The sequence below is a fragment of the Lottia gigantea genome (assembly GCF_000327385.1).
Source record: "Lottia gigantea unplaced genomic scaffold LOTGIsca_48, whole genome shotgun sequence".
Taxonomy (NCBI): domain Eukaryota; kingdom Metazoa; phylum Mollusca; class Gastropoda; family Lottiidae; genus Lottia; species Lottia gigantea.
Window position 1 is genome coordinate 1,611,667 of NW_008709663.1, and position 15,272 is coordinate 1,626,938.

Genomic DNA, 15,272 nt, shown 5'->3' on the forward strand with positions numbered 1-15,272 from the left:
GCTAGACTGATACAAATTTTGTCTTTTAAAATTAAAAATTAACAGCTTGAATTTGAAATATTTTTTTGTATAAATTAAATGAAAAAATTATCTTTTAAAACCATATCTCTTTAAAAATCTAAACTTTCATCAAAATTCACAAATTTCTCAAAATAATATCACAGCTTATTTCTTATGACAATTTTTAAAATTTGGGCCTTATTTTCAGATCATCAATTTTACCATAAATGGGCGATGTTGACGGACCCAGATGACCTTGGCAGTGGGGTTAAAGGTTATTTAAAATGTGATATTTCGGTGATTGGTAAAGGTGATTCTGTTAAAGTTCCACCGAAAACAGACAAAGATGAGGATGATATTGAAGGGTGAGGATTTTTTTTTAAGAAACAAATGTGCATTAAAAAACATATGGCCATCCCTACCTTACCTGCTTTTATAATGGCAGAAATTTTCTTTAAAGAGAATGTAAAGAGGTTTTCTACAAAATTTATGTGTATCTGGGAACACTGGTAGCATCAATGTGCACCATTCTAATTTTCAGTCAGACATCTGTGATTGCTGCAATTCCACTAAAATTAAGAAAACATATGGCCATCCCTACCTAACCCTAACAAAGTCACTTAATATCATTCTTGACAATCAAAATGGCTTCACGCTTTAAAAAAAACAAAAACTAGTGGGCCTATTGTGTCTTATCTTATCCATACTGTTGTTAGCAGCCATAGAGAACACGCATCATGACGGTACAAACAGCCAGTATGTTTAATTATCCCTAGACTTTATAAATACCCAGATATACAAAACTAATCATAGAAATTCTTTGAAAACTGTCTAGTATACAATAAGTTCAAATACATTTTGAGCTATAATCACATGTTGTATAAGAAGATTTATCAAAAGCACTGGCTAAGTTGATGGAGAAGGATTGTAACATTTTGTATCGATATCTATAATCTGAAAAAACCATTACTGTAGCAATAGAATATTTTTATTCATTATCCTGATAAATCAATTTGTTAAAATTGTTTTCTCCGTTTTCTTCAGTAGAAATAGTTGATAGTTTAAAACTATTTACAGTAGTAATTAAGAAATATATTTTACACATTATCCTGATATATTAATTCATTAAAATTATTTTTTCCCGTAATTTCAGTAACTTACTATTACCAGATGGCGTACCTGCTGACAGACAACGAGCCAAATTCTACGTTAAAATCTATAAAGCCGAGGGTCTACCCAAGATGAACGCTGGTCTGGTAGCTAATGTTAAAAAAGCTTTTACAGGAGAAAGCAATGATTTAGTGGATCCTTATGTTGAAGTTGGTTTTGCTGGACAAAAGGTAAATTCATTTATATAATTGGTAAGGTGCTCTGGAGAGAGCTGCTATAGACATCTCAGTCATGACTACATGACCAGATATTTTGACATCAGCAAACAATCCTACTGAAGATTGGTGAGTGTGCAGGGTTAAATAATAAACACAGGTAGTGATAGACAGCTACAGTTGTGTTTGACTGAGATTAATTCAGATTCTTGTGGAAATAAAACCATCTGATTGGCCGTAACAGTTTGAAGAATATAATCTTGACCTCTCACTTTCTCTTCAGGGTCGAACATCTGTTAAGAAAGGATCGTACGAACCCATTTGGAACGAACAGATTATATTTACCGAGATGTTTCCGCCATTGTGTCGACGATTCCGGATTCAGCTCCGAGACAAGGACAGTGTAAATGATCATATTATAGGAACGCATTTTATAGACCTATCACAGATATCTAACGAAGGAGAGAAAGGTATGTCAATTTTACTCTTATGCCTGCATTAACTGGGTTATATTCAACCTTAAGTCCGTGGAGTTTTAAATTTCTAATATAAAATATGTTGTTCATACTTTCCTGCTTTTATAAGGGTAGAAATTTTCTATTAAGAGATTGTAAAGAGGTTTTCTACAATATTTATGTGTATCAGGGACATTGATAGCATCAATTTGGACCATTCCAATTTTCAGTCAGACGTCTGTAGTTGTTGTAATTCCACTAAAACTAAGTGTTTGATCAATTGAGAAGGCCTTACTTCACCAAAATATATTTTGTGATAGGTGATGTCATGAAACACTTAGTTTTAGTGGAATTGCAGGAACCACAGATGTCTGATTGAAAATTGGAATGATGCAAATTGATGTTAACAATGTAACACATAATAAATTTAGAAAACCTCTTTAGAATCACTTTTATTTTGTTTCCAATTCCATTAACAAGGTCAACCAATGGCCATTGTGAGATCAATTTGAGTAGTAAACATGTAGGTAACACCCACATATCAAAATTCCCCAAAACTATTTTTGATTGGATATTCCAGGATTTTTACCAACCTATGGACCATGCTGGGTTAATTTATATGGATCAACGAGATATTACCAGTTTATGGACGAACATACACATCTTAACGACGGACTGGGAGAGGGTGTATCATATCGCGGTCGAATTCAGGTAGCAATAAAAACAGAGATTATGGATAGTACTGATACAGGGCCAGCCACTGTTGAAGTTGAATCAACTCTACCTGTAGCAGATGTAAGTATCGTTCATTAAATAGTCAAAATCAGAATGGTTTGAATTGAAGCGTATCCCTGATACATATAAAAAATTTCGAAAATCTCTTTACAATTCCTTTAACATGACCAACAAGTAAAGTGTCTGCATGCTAACCTAAAGGTCTTGGATTCCATGCCAGTAAATGCTTGTGATGAGATTTTTGGTTTTCTTACTGAGTGATGCAGCTTTTTTGATAAATATTACGCACATAACGTTTCACGTTTACACGTGTCGTCATTGAAAAGTCTTGTATGATTGATGATATATATTTTGATGAAGACATTGAAGATGAAAGAAAATACATAAAAACATTGGGGGGGACATCACAAACATAAACATATAGATGAGTGGATGATGATGACAAGATGGCCGTCAGGTCAGACTAACTCAACTATTCCTATTCATCGACTGAGCCATCCTTTCGTATCTCATATCTACTTCCAATAAACACGTGAGGCTACAATCTTTTACACTAAATTAACTTCCAGTTTCCAGTTCCAGTCATTAATTTACGCTAAGAGTCATCAGATGAAATAATGAAAGAATAAAACATAGATATATAATAACTAAGAATAAATGAGAGATTAACAAGGTTCTTATATATTTTGTTATATTTTATGTCCTTATTATTTGAAACATTACATGTTTAATTTTCTTAAAGAAGTGTGTTTATTCCATTTTACATTTCTACTATCACTCCATTCAATTTTTTTGTTTGTAGAATGCCGCAGGTAAACCTGAAGAATATTTTCTATTTGGTTGTGTGATGGAATCTACAATGATAGATAAAAAGATGTCGGATAAATCACTCCATTTTGAAATCAGCATTGGTAAGTTAAGGCCTTTAACGATATGGCGACAGTCACAAATAGTAATCTAGAGAATCAGGGAAAGATTGATTTGAGACTTGGCGAAGAATCCACTGTTCCTTGAGGAATTTGGCCAAGGACTACAAAGCCAGCTGGTACACAAGATCCTTTAGTTGTTATCCTTGTATAGTCACTAGCAAGAGATTCTTTAGTTATCTTTGTTATTTCTACTACCTTTCTCTGTGAGTTTCTATAACACAGTCGGTTAGAATGTTGGTTCTTTACATGATGTCATTTGCTTGGTTACGTCGAACAAATGACGGCTGTGGGTTCCGATCTTGATCGGCATGTGATAGTCTGATGACCTTGAATAAGTGATCTTCACTCATAATTCCAGTCAGCCAAGCTGTAAATGGGTACGGATAATCTGGGAAGATCAATGCCAAGAGGTTTGGCCAAGGACCAGCTGGTACAAAGGATCCTTAACTGTGAACCTAAGTTGTTATCCTTGTAAAATCATTAAAAAGAGGTTTGGCCAAGGACCAGTTGGTAGAAAGGATCCTTAACTGTGAACCTAAATTGTTATCTTTGTAAAATATAGTTGTTTCTTTCTTATTCCAGGTAATGCTGGTAATGTACTAGACGGGTATAACTGTCCTACAAAGGATTCGAAGGATTCTGAAAGTGATGAGGAGGCTGATTCCAGATCTGAGAATGAGGATCCAGTGGAACCAGGAATGAGTTTCAGTGCCAATATTCCAAAATGGATGAGCACTACTGGAGCAACGAAACCAGTTACGAAGGACAAGATTTACTATCATATGCCGTACTATGCAGACAAACCGTGCGTTTACCTCAAGGAGCAGTTCGAAGATCATCGCAGACGTCTTTATAATTCTAATATCATTGAAAAAATCATCGATAAATTGGTAGGTTTATTTCATATCTTTGTTGTTTTCTAGTTAGTTTTTTTTCAGCCAAATCAGGACATATTTTGTTTAACTTTCAAATGTTTGCATTGAAAATAATATCTTGCAAGAAAAAACAAATACTCATTGGCCCTTCTCTTTCTGCAAAACAAATACTCATTGGCCCTCCTTGTTCTGCAAAACAAATACTCATTGGCCCTCCTGGTTCTGCAAAACAAAAACTCATTGGCCCTCCTTGTTTTTCAAAACAAATACTCATTGGCCCTTCTTGTTCTGCAAAACAAATACTCATTGGCCCTCCTTGTTCTGCAAAACAAATACTCATTGGCCCTCCTTGTTCTGCAAAACAAATACTCATTGGCCCTCCTGGTTCTGCAAAACAAATACTCATTGGCCCTCCTTGTTCTGCAAAACAAAAACTCATTGGCCCTCCTCGTTCTGCAAAACAAATACTCATTGACCCTCCTGGTTCTGCAAAACAAATTCTCATTGGCCCTTCTTGTTCTGCAAAACAAATACTCATTGGCCCTCCTGGTTCTGCAAAACAAATACTCATTGGCCCTTATCGTTCTGCAAAACATATACTCATTGGCCCTTATCGTTTTGCAAAACAAATACTCATTGGCCCTCCTCGTTCTGCAAAACAAATACTCATTGGCCCTCCTTGTTCTGCAAAACAAATACTCATTGGCCCTCCTCGTTCTGCAAAACAAAAACTCATTGGCCCTCCTTGTTCTGCAAAACAAAAACTCATTGGCCCTCCTTGTTCTGCAAAACAAATACTCATTGGCCCTCCTTGTTCTGCAAAACAAATACTCATTGGCCCTCCTTGTTCTGCAAAACAAATACTCATTGGCCCTCCTTGTTCTGCAAAACAAATACTCATTGGCCCTCCTTGTTCTGCAAAACAAAAACTCATTGGCCCTCCTTGTTCTGCAAAACAAAAACTCATTGGCCCTCCTTGTTCTGCAAAACAAATACTCATTGGCCGTCCTTGTTCTGCAAAACAAAAACTCATTGGCCCTCCTTGTTCTGCAAAACAAAAACTCATTGGCCCTCCTTGTTCTGCAAAACAAATACTCATTGGCCCTTATCGTTTTGCAAAACAAATACTCATTGGCCCTTATCGATCTGATGATGTAGTGAGGTTTAGGGACGTTGAGTCTTGGCAGTATGTGTTATTCTGATCAAGAACAAGATTCGTTGATTCCCTTATTGCCCCTTCCCATATTAAAAGGGGGTGGGGAAGGGGCAATATTTGAAGATACTAACTAGATAAGGTCTGTTTGTTTAATAGATATTCACTATAATTCAATCTTTTTCACAGGATGATGGATTACAAGAAGTTCATGATATGATCCGACAAGAAATCCCGTTTCCAGAGCGACGACTACGGGGAGTGTTTGAAGAATTAGGTCATGGATGTTCCCGTTTTGTTTCCTTGGTGAAAGGAAGTGGGGGTGGAGCCTCAGCTGGTAAAACTAAACTAGATCGGGAACGTCACAAGATACTGGTTAGACAAATGGTAGGTAGACAGTTTTCATCTTATTTTGAGTGACTAAGGATAAATAATTAATTAAAGGTTGACCTTTTTTGAATCATTTCCAAGATTGCTGAGAAGGAGACTCAAAATTGTCAAGGGGTCAATTCTAGTAATATAAGATAATTGAAAGCTCTCTTTTATCGTAAAAATGCAGAAAAGTAGGATGTAAAAGACTTGATATTTTTCTAGACTCCCTAAATGAAACTTAAATATTTTTTTTCTCAACCCTACAAAAAATTTCTGGTTGAAAGCTGACGTTGGGCTGATTGTCAGAAACACTTACTGTGGCATTAGAATTTTTCGAATGTTTAAGATCCGAACCCAAGGCAACTTATTACCTAGCAGACGACAAACTTGCTACAAGTTTTATTGTGGACTTCATGGACTATTATATGTTGCTTCTCTTCCAGGACCAGTTATCTACCTTGGCTCGTACTGTTAAAGCCACGATAACGAAGAATAATCTAAAAGAGAAAATGAGATCTGGTAATAACTGTCTGTCAAAACTACGTAAACTTAAAGATGAGGTAAGCTCAATTTCATTTTTATTTTAGCGTTAATTAAGTTGAAGTCTTCTTCAGAATTTTTCTTACCCTGGGGAGTATTCAATCCCATGGCACTTAAGCGCCTAGCAGACGACACACTTGGTACAGACTGAGTTATTAGAGTGTGAAATAGTTTTGTTATTTAATTTCAGCCCCAGCCATCTTTACCAGACGTTTATATTTGGATGATTGCTTCCAAGAAACGAATCGCTTACCAACGATTGTCTGCTAGAGATATTATATATTCGGTTGTCGAGGAAGAGAAGGGCAAGGATTGTGGGAAGGTTGTTACCCTATTGCTCAAGGTGAGTTATCATCAACTCAGACAAGCTTAAAGGGCACGTTCCAGGCCCATGGCCTGACTTGATTGTTCGAAGGGTAATATATCTGGAGGGGCAAGTAATATATCTGAAGGGGCAAGTAATATATCTGTAGGGGCAATGTTGTATGGTGTTAAGTTGTGGGGTCGGTTGTCAGAATCAATTTTTCGGGGGCTGTCCCCCCTAAATAGTTCTCATAAACATCATAACATCAATTATACAGCAAAACATGTTGTTACTCAGTCACCTCAGTGAAGATTGTGAAACTCTGAGTAACAACATGTTTCAGGTTCTGTTTTAATATTTTTGTAACACAAGTCAGGTAAGTATTATTCTTTAATAAAAATTTTTAATTTTGTTTTAGTTACCTGGTAAGAAAGCTGATGGTGAATCAGGCTGGACAATCCAGGCTAAACTACAGTTGTATATATGGTTAGGGTTACTGAAGCATAAAAAAGACTATTTGAAGGGACTACCAATGGGATACGAGGAAACTAAAGCGTTAAAACATTCAACTAAAACACAAGCTGTTCCCCCACCATTTATATACTTTACAGGTAAACATCAACCGATGCAAGGTTGACAAACATAAATATCAGTGGTGGAGCCAGGTTTACGTCCGAGGGGGGCGAAATATCTGGTATTGCCTGAATTTCCAACCTAGTTATGAGATTTTTGCCTGATAAACTTGCTTTTGGGGCTGCGAGGGAGGGCGGCTGCCCCCTCTGCCCCACTTTGGCTCCGCAACTGACAAATATCAAAAAAAAATTTTTTGAAAGAGATACTGAGTTGACAACCTCTAGAAGGGTGGCATCAGGTATTCTGAAAGGTGTTCACCCTGTATCTGAATCAGCTCCTTATTGCTTTATAGAGAAGCATGAATTGGAATAAAATATTTGAACTTTGAACTCTGTTTTATTTCATAGTAACTTATTACTATTAGTAAGTTCAACAAAATTTTGCTTAAAAGATTGGAATATTCAGCATTTTAGTCAGTCATTAATTTATTTAATACAATTAATTTTTGATTATTGTTTTATTTTTACAGAGAAACAGACATTCCAGTTACGAGCCCACATGTATCAAGCGAGACAGTTGATTGGTTCAGATGCATCTGGTCTGTCAGATCCATTCGCTCGTATCGCGTTCAGTGAACAGAGTATATGTACACAGGTGATCGAGGAGACGTTGAGTCCGACCTGGGATGAGTTTCTGATATTAAACGAAGTAGATGTTTATGGATTAATTGAAGATATTGTAGACAACCCTCCCACCATTATTGTAGAAGTTTTTGATCAGGACAATGTGGTAAGATGAATTTGAAATGATGTCTTAGACAAAAGGAAATATGGGTTCATGAAATGGAACAGTTTGTCTTGATTTTCAGTGAAATACTTAATTTGGGAGTTTTCTTGATCAAAGATTTTGGTCTTCTATAGTTTTATCGTCTGCAAGACAGACCGTCATCATCCAATCAGATTCGTGATTATCGACATGGTAGAAAACGACCGACGTTTGCTCGTACCTTTACAGTTATTATTCTGTCAATTGCTGAACCATAAATATGACATAAAGATGCATAAAATTAGCCAAATTCATAAAAATCTGAACCTTTTCATATTCCCTTTTCCTAACCTGTCATTCTGGAAGACGAATTTGTTTCCTTAACATGTAAATTGAAATTTTGTCTTCATCCATTGATTTGCTCAATTTCAGGGAAAATCAGAATTTATTGGAAGATGTTTATGCAAACCTGTTGTCAAACAGAGTACGGAGAAATACGACCCCCCGAAATTCCCCCCTCGTCTAGAATGGTGGGATATTACACGAGGAATGGATAGGGCGGGAGAATTACTCGCGGCTTTCGAACTTCTTCAGGTATTCAAATTTTAGCTGTTTTATTCGTTTCAGATGTTTTAAGTTTCTTTCCTTGTTATTTTTTGGTGGTTTTGTATTTTATATTTTGAAAGGAGAAGTGACTATAGTCAATAACCACTTGAGTTTGTTATTGAGATCTTGATGTAAACGTAAGGCTGAACAATTTAAAATTGAAGGCTTGGATGTTATAAGTCTAATGAAACATGAGTAAATAAGATCTTCCAAAGAAATGTTTACGTTAATTAATGAAGGCTGTAGATTTTAAGATTTAGGACTCCAGTCTGATATTAAAGGACTTGTCTGAAAGTTAAAAAGTAAACAGTGTTTAAGTCTATGTGACAGATTTATGTATAGTTATATATCCAATCCAATCTTCATTCCCCCTCTATATAAAGCTTGCTTATCCAGTTCTGGAGAAATAGATTTGATTATTTGGTATTCTATTACCATTTAAACCATCAAAATTTACAAAAAAAAACATATTTAAACAGATGCTATCTATTGGCATGTAGCCAACTGCATTTGCCATTTTCAAAAAATAAGAATCTATTTCTCTAGTCCTGGTAAATATACTCTGCCCTACCCAGCTTGCTTTGCATGATTCCAAAAAAAATTCTATCACAAAGTTTTGTCCAAAAGTATTCAATGTTTGTTGCTCTAACAAATTTCTGTTGTAAAATAATAACAAGAAGATGGAGCGTTGAAACAAATGAATGATTATTTGGACAAAACTTTTGTATCATTCTGATAAAAATGGCTTAAACCCAGTATCGCAAACAATCCGGTTAACAGAATGTTAACATTATATCTTGTTAGCTTAGTTTAACTCATCTGATTCAATCATTAAGAATTTGTTGCAAGGATTTCTAAACTTTTTATGTGTATATCAGGGACACTGATAGCATCCATATACACCATTCCAATTTTCAATCAGATGTCTGTGGTTCCTGCGATTACTCTAAAACTATGTGTTAGATGATGTCACTATTGCTAAGGCTCTTAGAAATTAGAAGCAGCTTTTGCAATAGTGACATCATAATATACAGTTAAGCATTTCTGGAATTAAACGAACCACAGACATCCGATTGAAAATTGGAATGGTGTAAATTGATGCTATCAATGTCCCCAATACACATACAAAATTAAGTAAACCTCTTTACAATCTCTTTAAGAACGTTTTGATTACGCTTTTGAGTAGAAATAAGAAACCATTTTATCAGAGAAGTGATATTAAGAATTTGATGTTCTCCCCCAAGTCGTTGTTCCCCTTGTATTTTTAACAGTTACCGTCTTGTAAGTCTTTTATTTTAAGATAATTTATTTCTGGAAATTAATCCCGATTTCTTCTCCTTCTATCTCTAGTTGCCCTTTGATGAACGAGATCTTCGCAGCGCCTACCTTACACCACCCTACGCTCGCAAAAATAAATTAAAATTGGTAAAGGGAGTTGAATTCTTTTAAACCAAGGAGCTTTTTCATCTGGTGACTTCAAAATTCAAATTCCAGGCAAATTCTCTTCCATGTATTCCAATTTTTCCTTGTGGACACATTGGGGACATTTAATTAAATATTTCAAAAAATTTGATCTATTCATTCCAAAACATTCAGAGGCTAAGTGCATTTTAAAATTTTGTACGGAAATATTTGAAAATCATTTTTATATTTGATATTTTTAAATATTCAACAAAACAGCTTAAAAATTTATAATGGACAGCTCGGCATTTTGATGAATAAGATAATTTGTCTGTTTTTTGGTTTTTTACTATTTTTTTTATAGCTGGAAATCACATAATCAACTCATAGAACTTTTTGAAAATGCTCCTTTACTGTATTTTTCTTAAGAACACAAAATTTTATCCATTAATTCAGTTTTTAAATTCAGAACTTTGATTCAGTTTTCTGGGCTCATTGCTGAAAGAAGTTTATGATTTATTTTCACTCAGTCTTTGTGGTTTTCACAATGCATCTCTTTTTTAAAGATATTTTCAATGTTGTTTTAGATTTTAGACGTTGGCTGATTAAGGGAGGGGTCTTCTGAGTAGTTTTCAAAGGCCTACTAACTTTTACATAGAATGAACCTAAAAGTCAAATTCTGAGACTCATTTGAATATGTACATCAGTAGATTTACCTGTTGTAAAAAAATTTTTTAACAAAATTCCTGCATGCTAAATGATGCAACGATAAATCACTTATATTTCCCAAAAATCAGCCAACGTGTTTCCCACATTTAATCAAAATATATTTAGATTTTATTCTATCTTAAACAACAATCGTAACTTAATGTAATAAGAACTCTAATTGGTCAACTCTTATTGGTCCACTCTGATTGGTCCACTCTTTCTTAAACCAATCAGGGGCCTTATTCTACAAAACTTAACTTAAATCCACATTTTAAGAAATACAGTAATCTGATTGGATAATAAAACTGAATTTAAAATCAATTTTAGTGATTGACCAATCAAGTTAAGTTTTGTAAAATAAGGCCCCTGATTTCTGAATTAGTTGTTAGATGTTGGGAAGGGGTGGGGCCACTAGTGACAAGACACTATTTTTAACACTTTTCACTTGTTTTTCAGTTTTAGATTGTGAATTATGAATTTTGACTATTTATTATTTAGAATTGAAATGATATGGCTTATTTTTGTTTCCACTGCTTCACTGTGTTTTTGGAATTTGTTTACATATTTTGACAATATTGCAATATTTCTGAATTAACTAAATTTTGTAAAAAAATAAGAACCATAGATCTATAGCCTCCGCTGTCACGAACTTTGAAGAATCACAGAACGATCATGCCTCACGCAGATGCCTTGTCAAAATGCCCCTCTTTTCACGACCCATTCTGAATGCCTTCCATGTCTTCACAAATTCTCACGAATATATTCAATGCTTTAACATAAATAGGAGATTAAGGAGAACCCCACCCCACCCCCTTTTCTCAACCCATTTTACTCCCTAATTAGAGGAGTAGGTATATCATAGAGTTGTGGAATGTTATTTTCTACCCCTTCTCTCAAAAATGAGATTTGTTGTTTAAATCTTAACAAAAATGGCTTGAATACAAATAATAAAATCTGTTTTTGGAATCTTTTTCAGCTTGCACCGTTTGGTGACCGTGCTGGATCAGATCTGCCCCCAATGGAACTCCCTGATTTAGAGAAAGATAGAGGACCTATCATGCCAGTACCAAAAGGAATACGACCCATACTCAGTACCCATAGAATTGAGGTAAAATTTGAATAAAAAGACTAAAAAAAAAAACAAGTAATTACTGCGAAAACGATAAAAAAATCAAATTGCCAAACCCAAAATCCAAAATATGCAATACATTGGTAGCAGCAAATACCGGTAGATGAGGAAATTTTACAATCATAAAGGAGGGAGTATACAACTTGCAGCTTTCAAAGCCTAGTGTTGCTTATTTCTCAAATTCTGAATATTACAATGAATTTCTTGTCTGCTGATATTTCTTAGTCTCAATATGGAAATTAATATTGTCAGATAGATTAGATTGAGGGTGTATGAATTCAATTTAAGCTGTATAGCATTGCAGTTTGTGATTTAAAATGACCCCTTGATGACTTGTTGACTTGTTGAGTGGCATAGTTGAGCCCTCTTTTGGTCTCGCCTGAGAATCTGGGCTAGCTACAGGCCTTGGCCAGGGTTATAAAGTTACAACTATATATGTTTCTGGTAAATTTAGTTTAGCTCAAATATTTAAAATAATGAAATCAGGAATGATAATAATCTAGTGTTTTCTCTTTGTTTCCAGGTTTTGTTTTGGGGAGTTCGTGATTTAAAAAGAGTCCAGTTACAGAGCGTGGACCATCCTAGAATTGATATCGAATGTGCCGGACATGTCCTACAGTCAGCCGTTATTCTTAACTGTAAGAAAAATCCAAACTTCAGTATCCCTGTTAAATTTTTTGATGTGGTAAGTGATGCAGCCTTTTTGCTGCAAAACAAAGGATTACACTAACCAAAACTTTTTGCATATTTTTGGGTTTTTTCAATTTTACACAAAGAAATAAAGAATTTGATTTTTGGGGGGCACAAATTTAAATGACAACCACAAATGATGAGATTGATAAAAAAAAAAAACGGAACAGAATTGTTGTCAGGGTATTAGTTAATATAAAGATGTTGTTTCAAAAATGTTCATTCATTCTTCATATTTTTATCATATATTTCATTTTGGAATATTTATTGGTTTTAAAAATAGAAATTGAAGTTCACTGATTACTGATTGTAAGGTTGTATAGCTCAGTTGGTGAGAGCATTGGTTCTTTACATGACGTCATTTGACTGGTTACGTCAAACAAATAGTGGCTATGGGTTCCGATCTCAATCAACATGCAAACTCTGATGACCTTGAATAAGGCATATTCACTCATAATTCCAGTCGACCCAGAGGTAAATGGGTATGGATAGTCAGAAAAAGATCAATTCCAAGAGGTTTGACCAAGGACCAGCTGGTAGAAAGGATCCTTAACTGTGAACCTGAGTTATTATCCTTAAAAATATAGTTATTTTTATCATCTTGGTTTAATTGCAGGAACTACCGGAGAATGAACATTACTGTCCCCCTATCACAATACGTTGTGTGGATTGTCGTAGTTTCGGTCGTTATGTACTGGTAGGAACACACGTTATCAGTTCCATTCATAAATTTATGTTCATCCCTACAACTAAGAAGGCAAAAGCAGCTTTGACAAGGCTATTCCCAGGTAAGTGGATACAGGCCAGGGTCTCAGGGGGGGCAAAATTTTACAAGGGGGCTCAACTATGTGTCTCAACATGTCATTCAGGTCTCCTGAATTTTTCAGAGAAGGGGGGCCAAATATTTTTTAAGGGACTAAACACTATTGTAGGAAGCAAACGTCAGTACAATGGTGTCAATCAATTATTTCAGTCCCAAACTTTCAGATTTCAGATGCCCAGCCTTTCTATATACTGAAATAGAAATTAGAAATGGCTGCTCAAAGATATTACATTGTATGAAATAAATAAACCAGGTATTAACGACCCGAACTGCAAAACGCAATCCGAACTGCAAAACAACAGTATGGCAAAACATTGGTAGCAGCTAATGAACTTTTCACATAAGGAAGTATATCAATTATAAGTGAGTAAGTATTTTTTAAAGGAAAGTTGTATCAGGTATTTGAATGTAAAACCGTTTATTTCAGGAAACGCAGCCAATAAATTGATGCAGGTGGCACAACAAGCTAACAATCAAACTCAAATTTCTACCAAATCAGAAGATGTAGCTATTAATATGGATGAGAATCTACCACTGATTAATAAAGAACAGTTTATTACTGTAGATACGGTAAGTACAATAGACTAGAGTTTATTACTGTAGATACGGTACAATAGACTAGAGTTTATTACTGTAGATACGGTAGGTACAATAGACTAGAGTTTATTACTGTAGATAAGGTACAATAGACTAGAGTTTATTACTGTAGATAAGGTACAATAGACTAGAGTTTATTACTGTAGATACGGTAAGTACAATAGACTAGAGTTTATTACTGTAGATAAGGTACAATAGACTAGAGTTTATTACTGCAGATAAGGTACAATAGACTAGAGTTTATTACTGTAGATACGGTACAATAGACTAGAGTTTATTACTGTAGATAAGGTACAATAGACTAGAGTTTATTACTGCAGATAAGGTACAATAGACTAGAGTTTATTACTGTAGATACGGTACAATAGACTAGAGTTTATTACTGTAGATAAGGTACAATGGACTAGAGTTTATTACTGTAGATAAGGTAGGCACAATAGACTAGAGTTTATTACTGTAGATAAGGTACAATAGACTAGAGTTTATTACTGTAGATACGGTAGGTACAATAGACTAGAGTTTATTACTGTAGATACGGTAGGCACAATAGACTAGAGTTTATTACTGTAGATAAGGTACAATAGACTAGAGTTTATTACTGTAGATACGGTAGGTACAATAGACTAGAGTTTATTACTGTAGATACGGTAGGTACAATAGACTAGAGTTTATTACTGCAGATAAGGTACAATAGACTAGAGTTTATTACTGTAGATACGGTAGGTACAATAGACTAGAGTTTATTACTGTAGATAAGGTAGGCACAATAGACTAGAGTTTATTACTGTAGATAAGGTACAATAGACTAGAGTTTATTACTGCAGATAAGGTACAATAGACTAGAGTTTATTACTGTAGATACGGTAGGTACAATAGACTAGAGTTTATTACTGCAGATACGGTAGGTACAATAGACTAGAGTTTATTACTGTAGATACGGTACAATAGACTAGAGTTTATTACTGCAGATACGGTAGGTACAATAGACTAGAGTTTATTACTGCAGATACGGTAGGTACAATAGACTAGAGTTTATTACTGTAGATAAGGTAGGCACAATAGACTAGAGTTTATTACTGTAGATAAGGTACAATAGACTAGAGTTTATTACTGTAGATAAGGTACAATAGACTAGAGTTTATTACTGTAGATAAGGTAGGTACAATAGACTAGAGTTTATTACTGTAGATACGGTAGGTACAATAGACTAGAGTTTATTACTGTAGATACGGTACAATAGACTAGAGTTTATTACTGTAGATAAGGTAGGTACAATAGACTAGAGTTTATTA

General features: G+C 34.8%; 1 protein-coding gene across 1 annotated transcript in view; it reads left to right on the forward strand.

Annotated features, from left to right (window-relative positions):
• LOTGIDRAFT_125029 (hypothetical protein) overlaps nucleotides 1-15,272 on the forward strand; it is a gene marked incomplete at both ends in the record, with an annotated part of 92,788 nt that overhangs the window by 12,332 nt on the left and 65,184 nt on the right. The window contains 16 exons of the mRNA XM_009061452.1: nucleotides 209-365; nucleotides 1,154-1,340; nucleotides 1,609-1,795; nucleotides 2,361-2,575; nucleotides 3,318-3,426; nucleotides 4,027-4,334; nucleotides 5,662-5,859; nucleotides 6,288-6,404; nucleotides 6,575-6,727; nucleotides 7,107-7,299; nucleotides 7,791-8,050; nucleotides 8,459-8,620; nucleotides 11,718-11,849; nucleotides 12,394-12,555; nucleotides 13,177-13,408; nucleotides 13,892-13,953. Of these exons, the coding sequence (XP_009059700.1) occupies nucleotides 209-365; nucleotides 1,154-1,340; nucleotides 1,609-1,795; nucleotides 2,361-2,575; nucleotides 3,318-3,426; nucleotides 4,027-4,334; nucleotides 5,662-5,859; nucleotides 6,288-6,404; nucleotides 6,575-6,727; nucleotides 7,107-7,299; nucleotides 7,791-8,050; nucleotides 8,459-8,620; nucleotides 11,718-11,849; nucleotides 12,394-12,555; nucleotides 13,177-13,408; nucleotides 13,892-13,953 (2,834 nt within the window). The remainder of the gene's footprint in view (nucleotides 1-208; nucleotides 366-1,153; nucleotides 1,341-1,608; nucleotides 1,796-2,360; nucleotides 2,576-3,317; nucleotides 3,427-4,026; nucleotides 4,335-5,661; nucleotides 5,860-6,287; nucleotides 6,405-6,574; nucleotides 6,728-7,106; nucleotides 7,300-7,790; nucleotides 8,051-8,458; nucleotides 8,621-11,717; nucleotides 11,850-12,393; nucleotides 12,556-13,176; nucleotides 13,409-13,891; nucleotides 13,954-15,272) is intronic.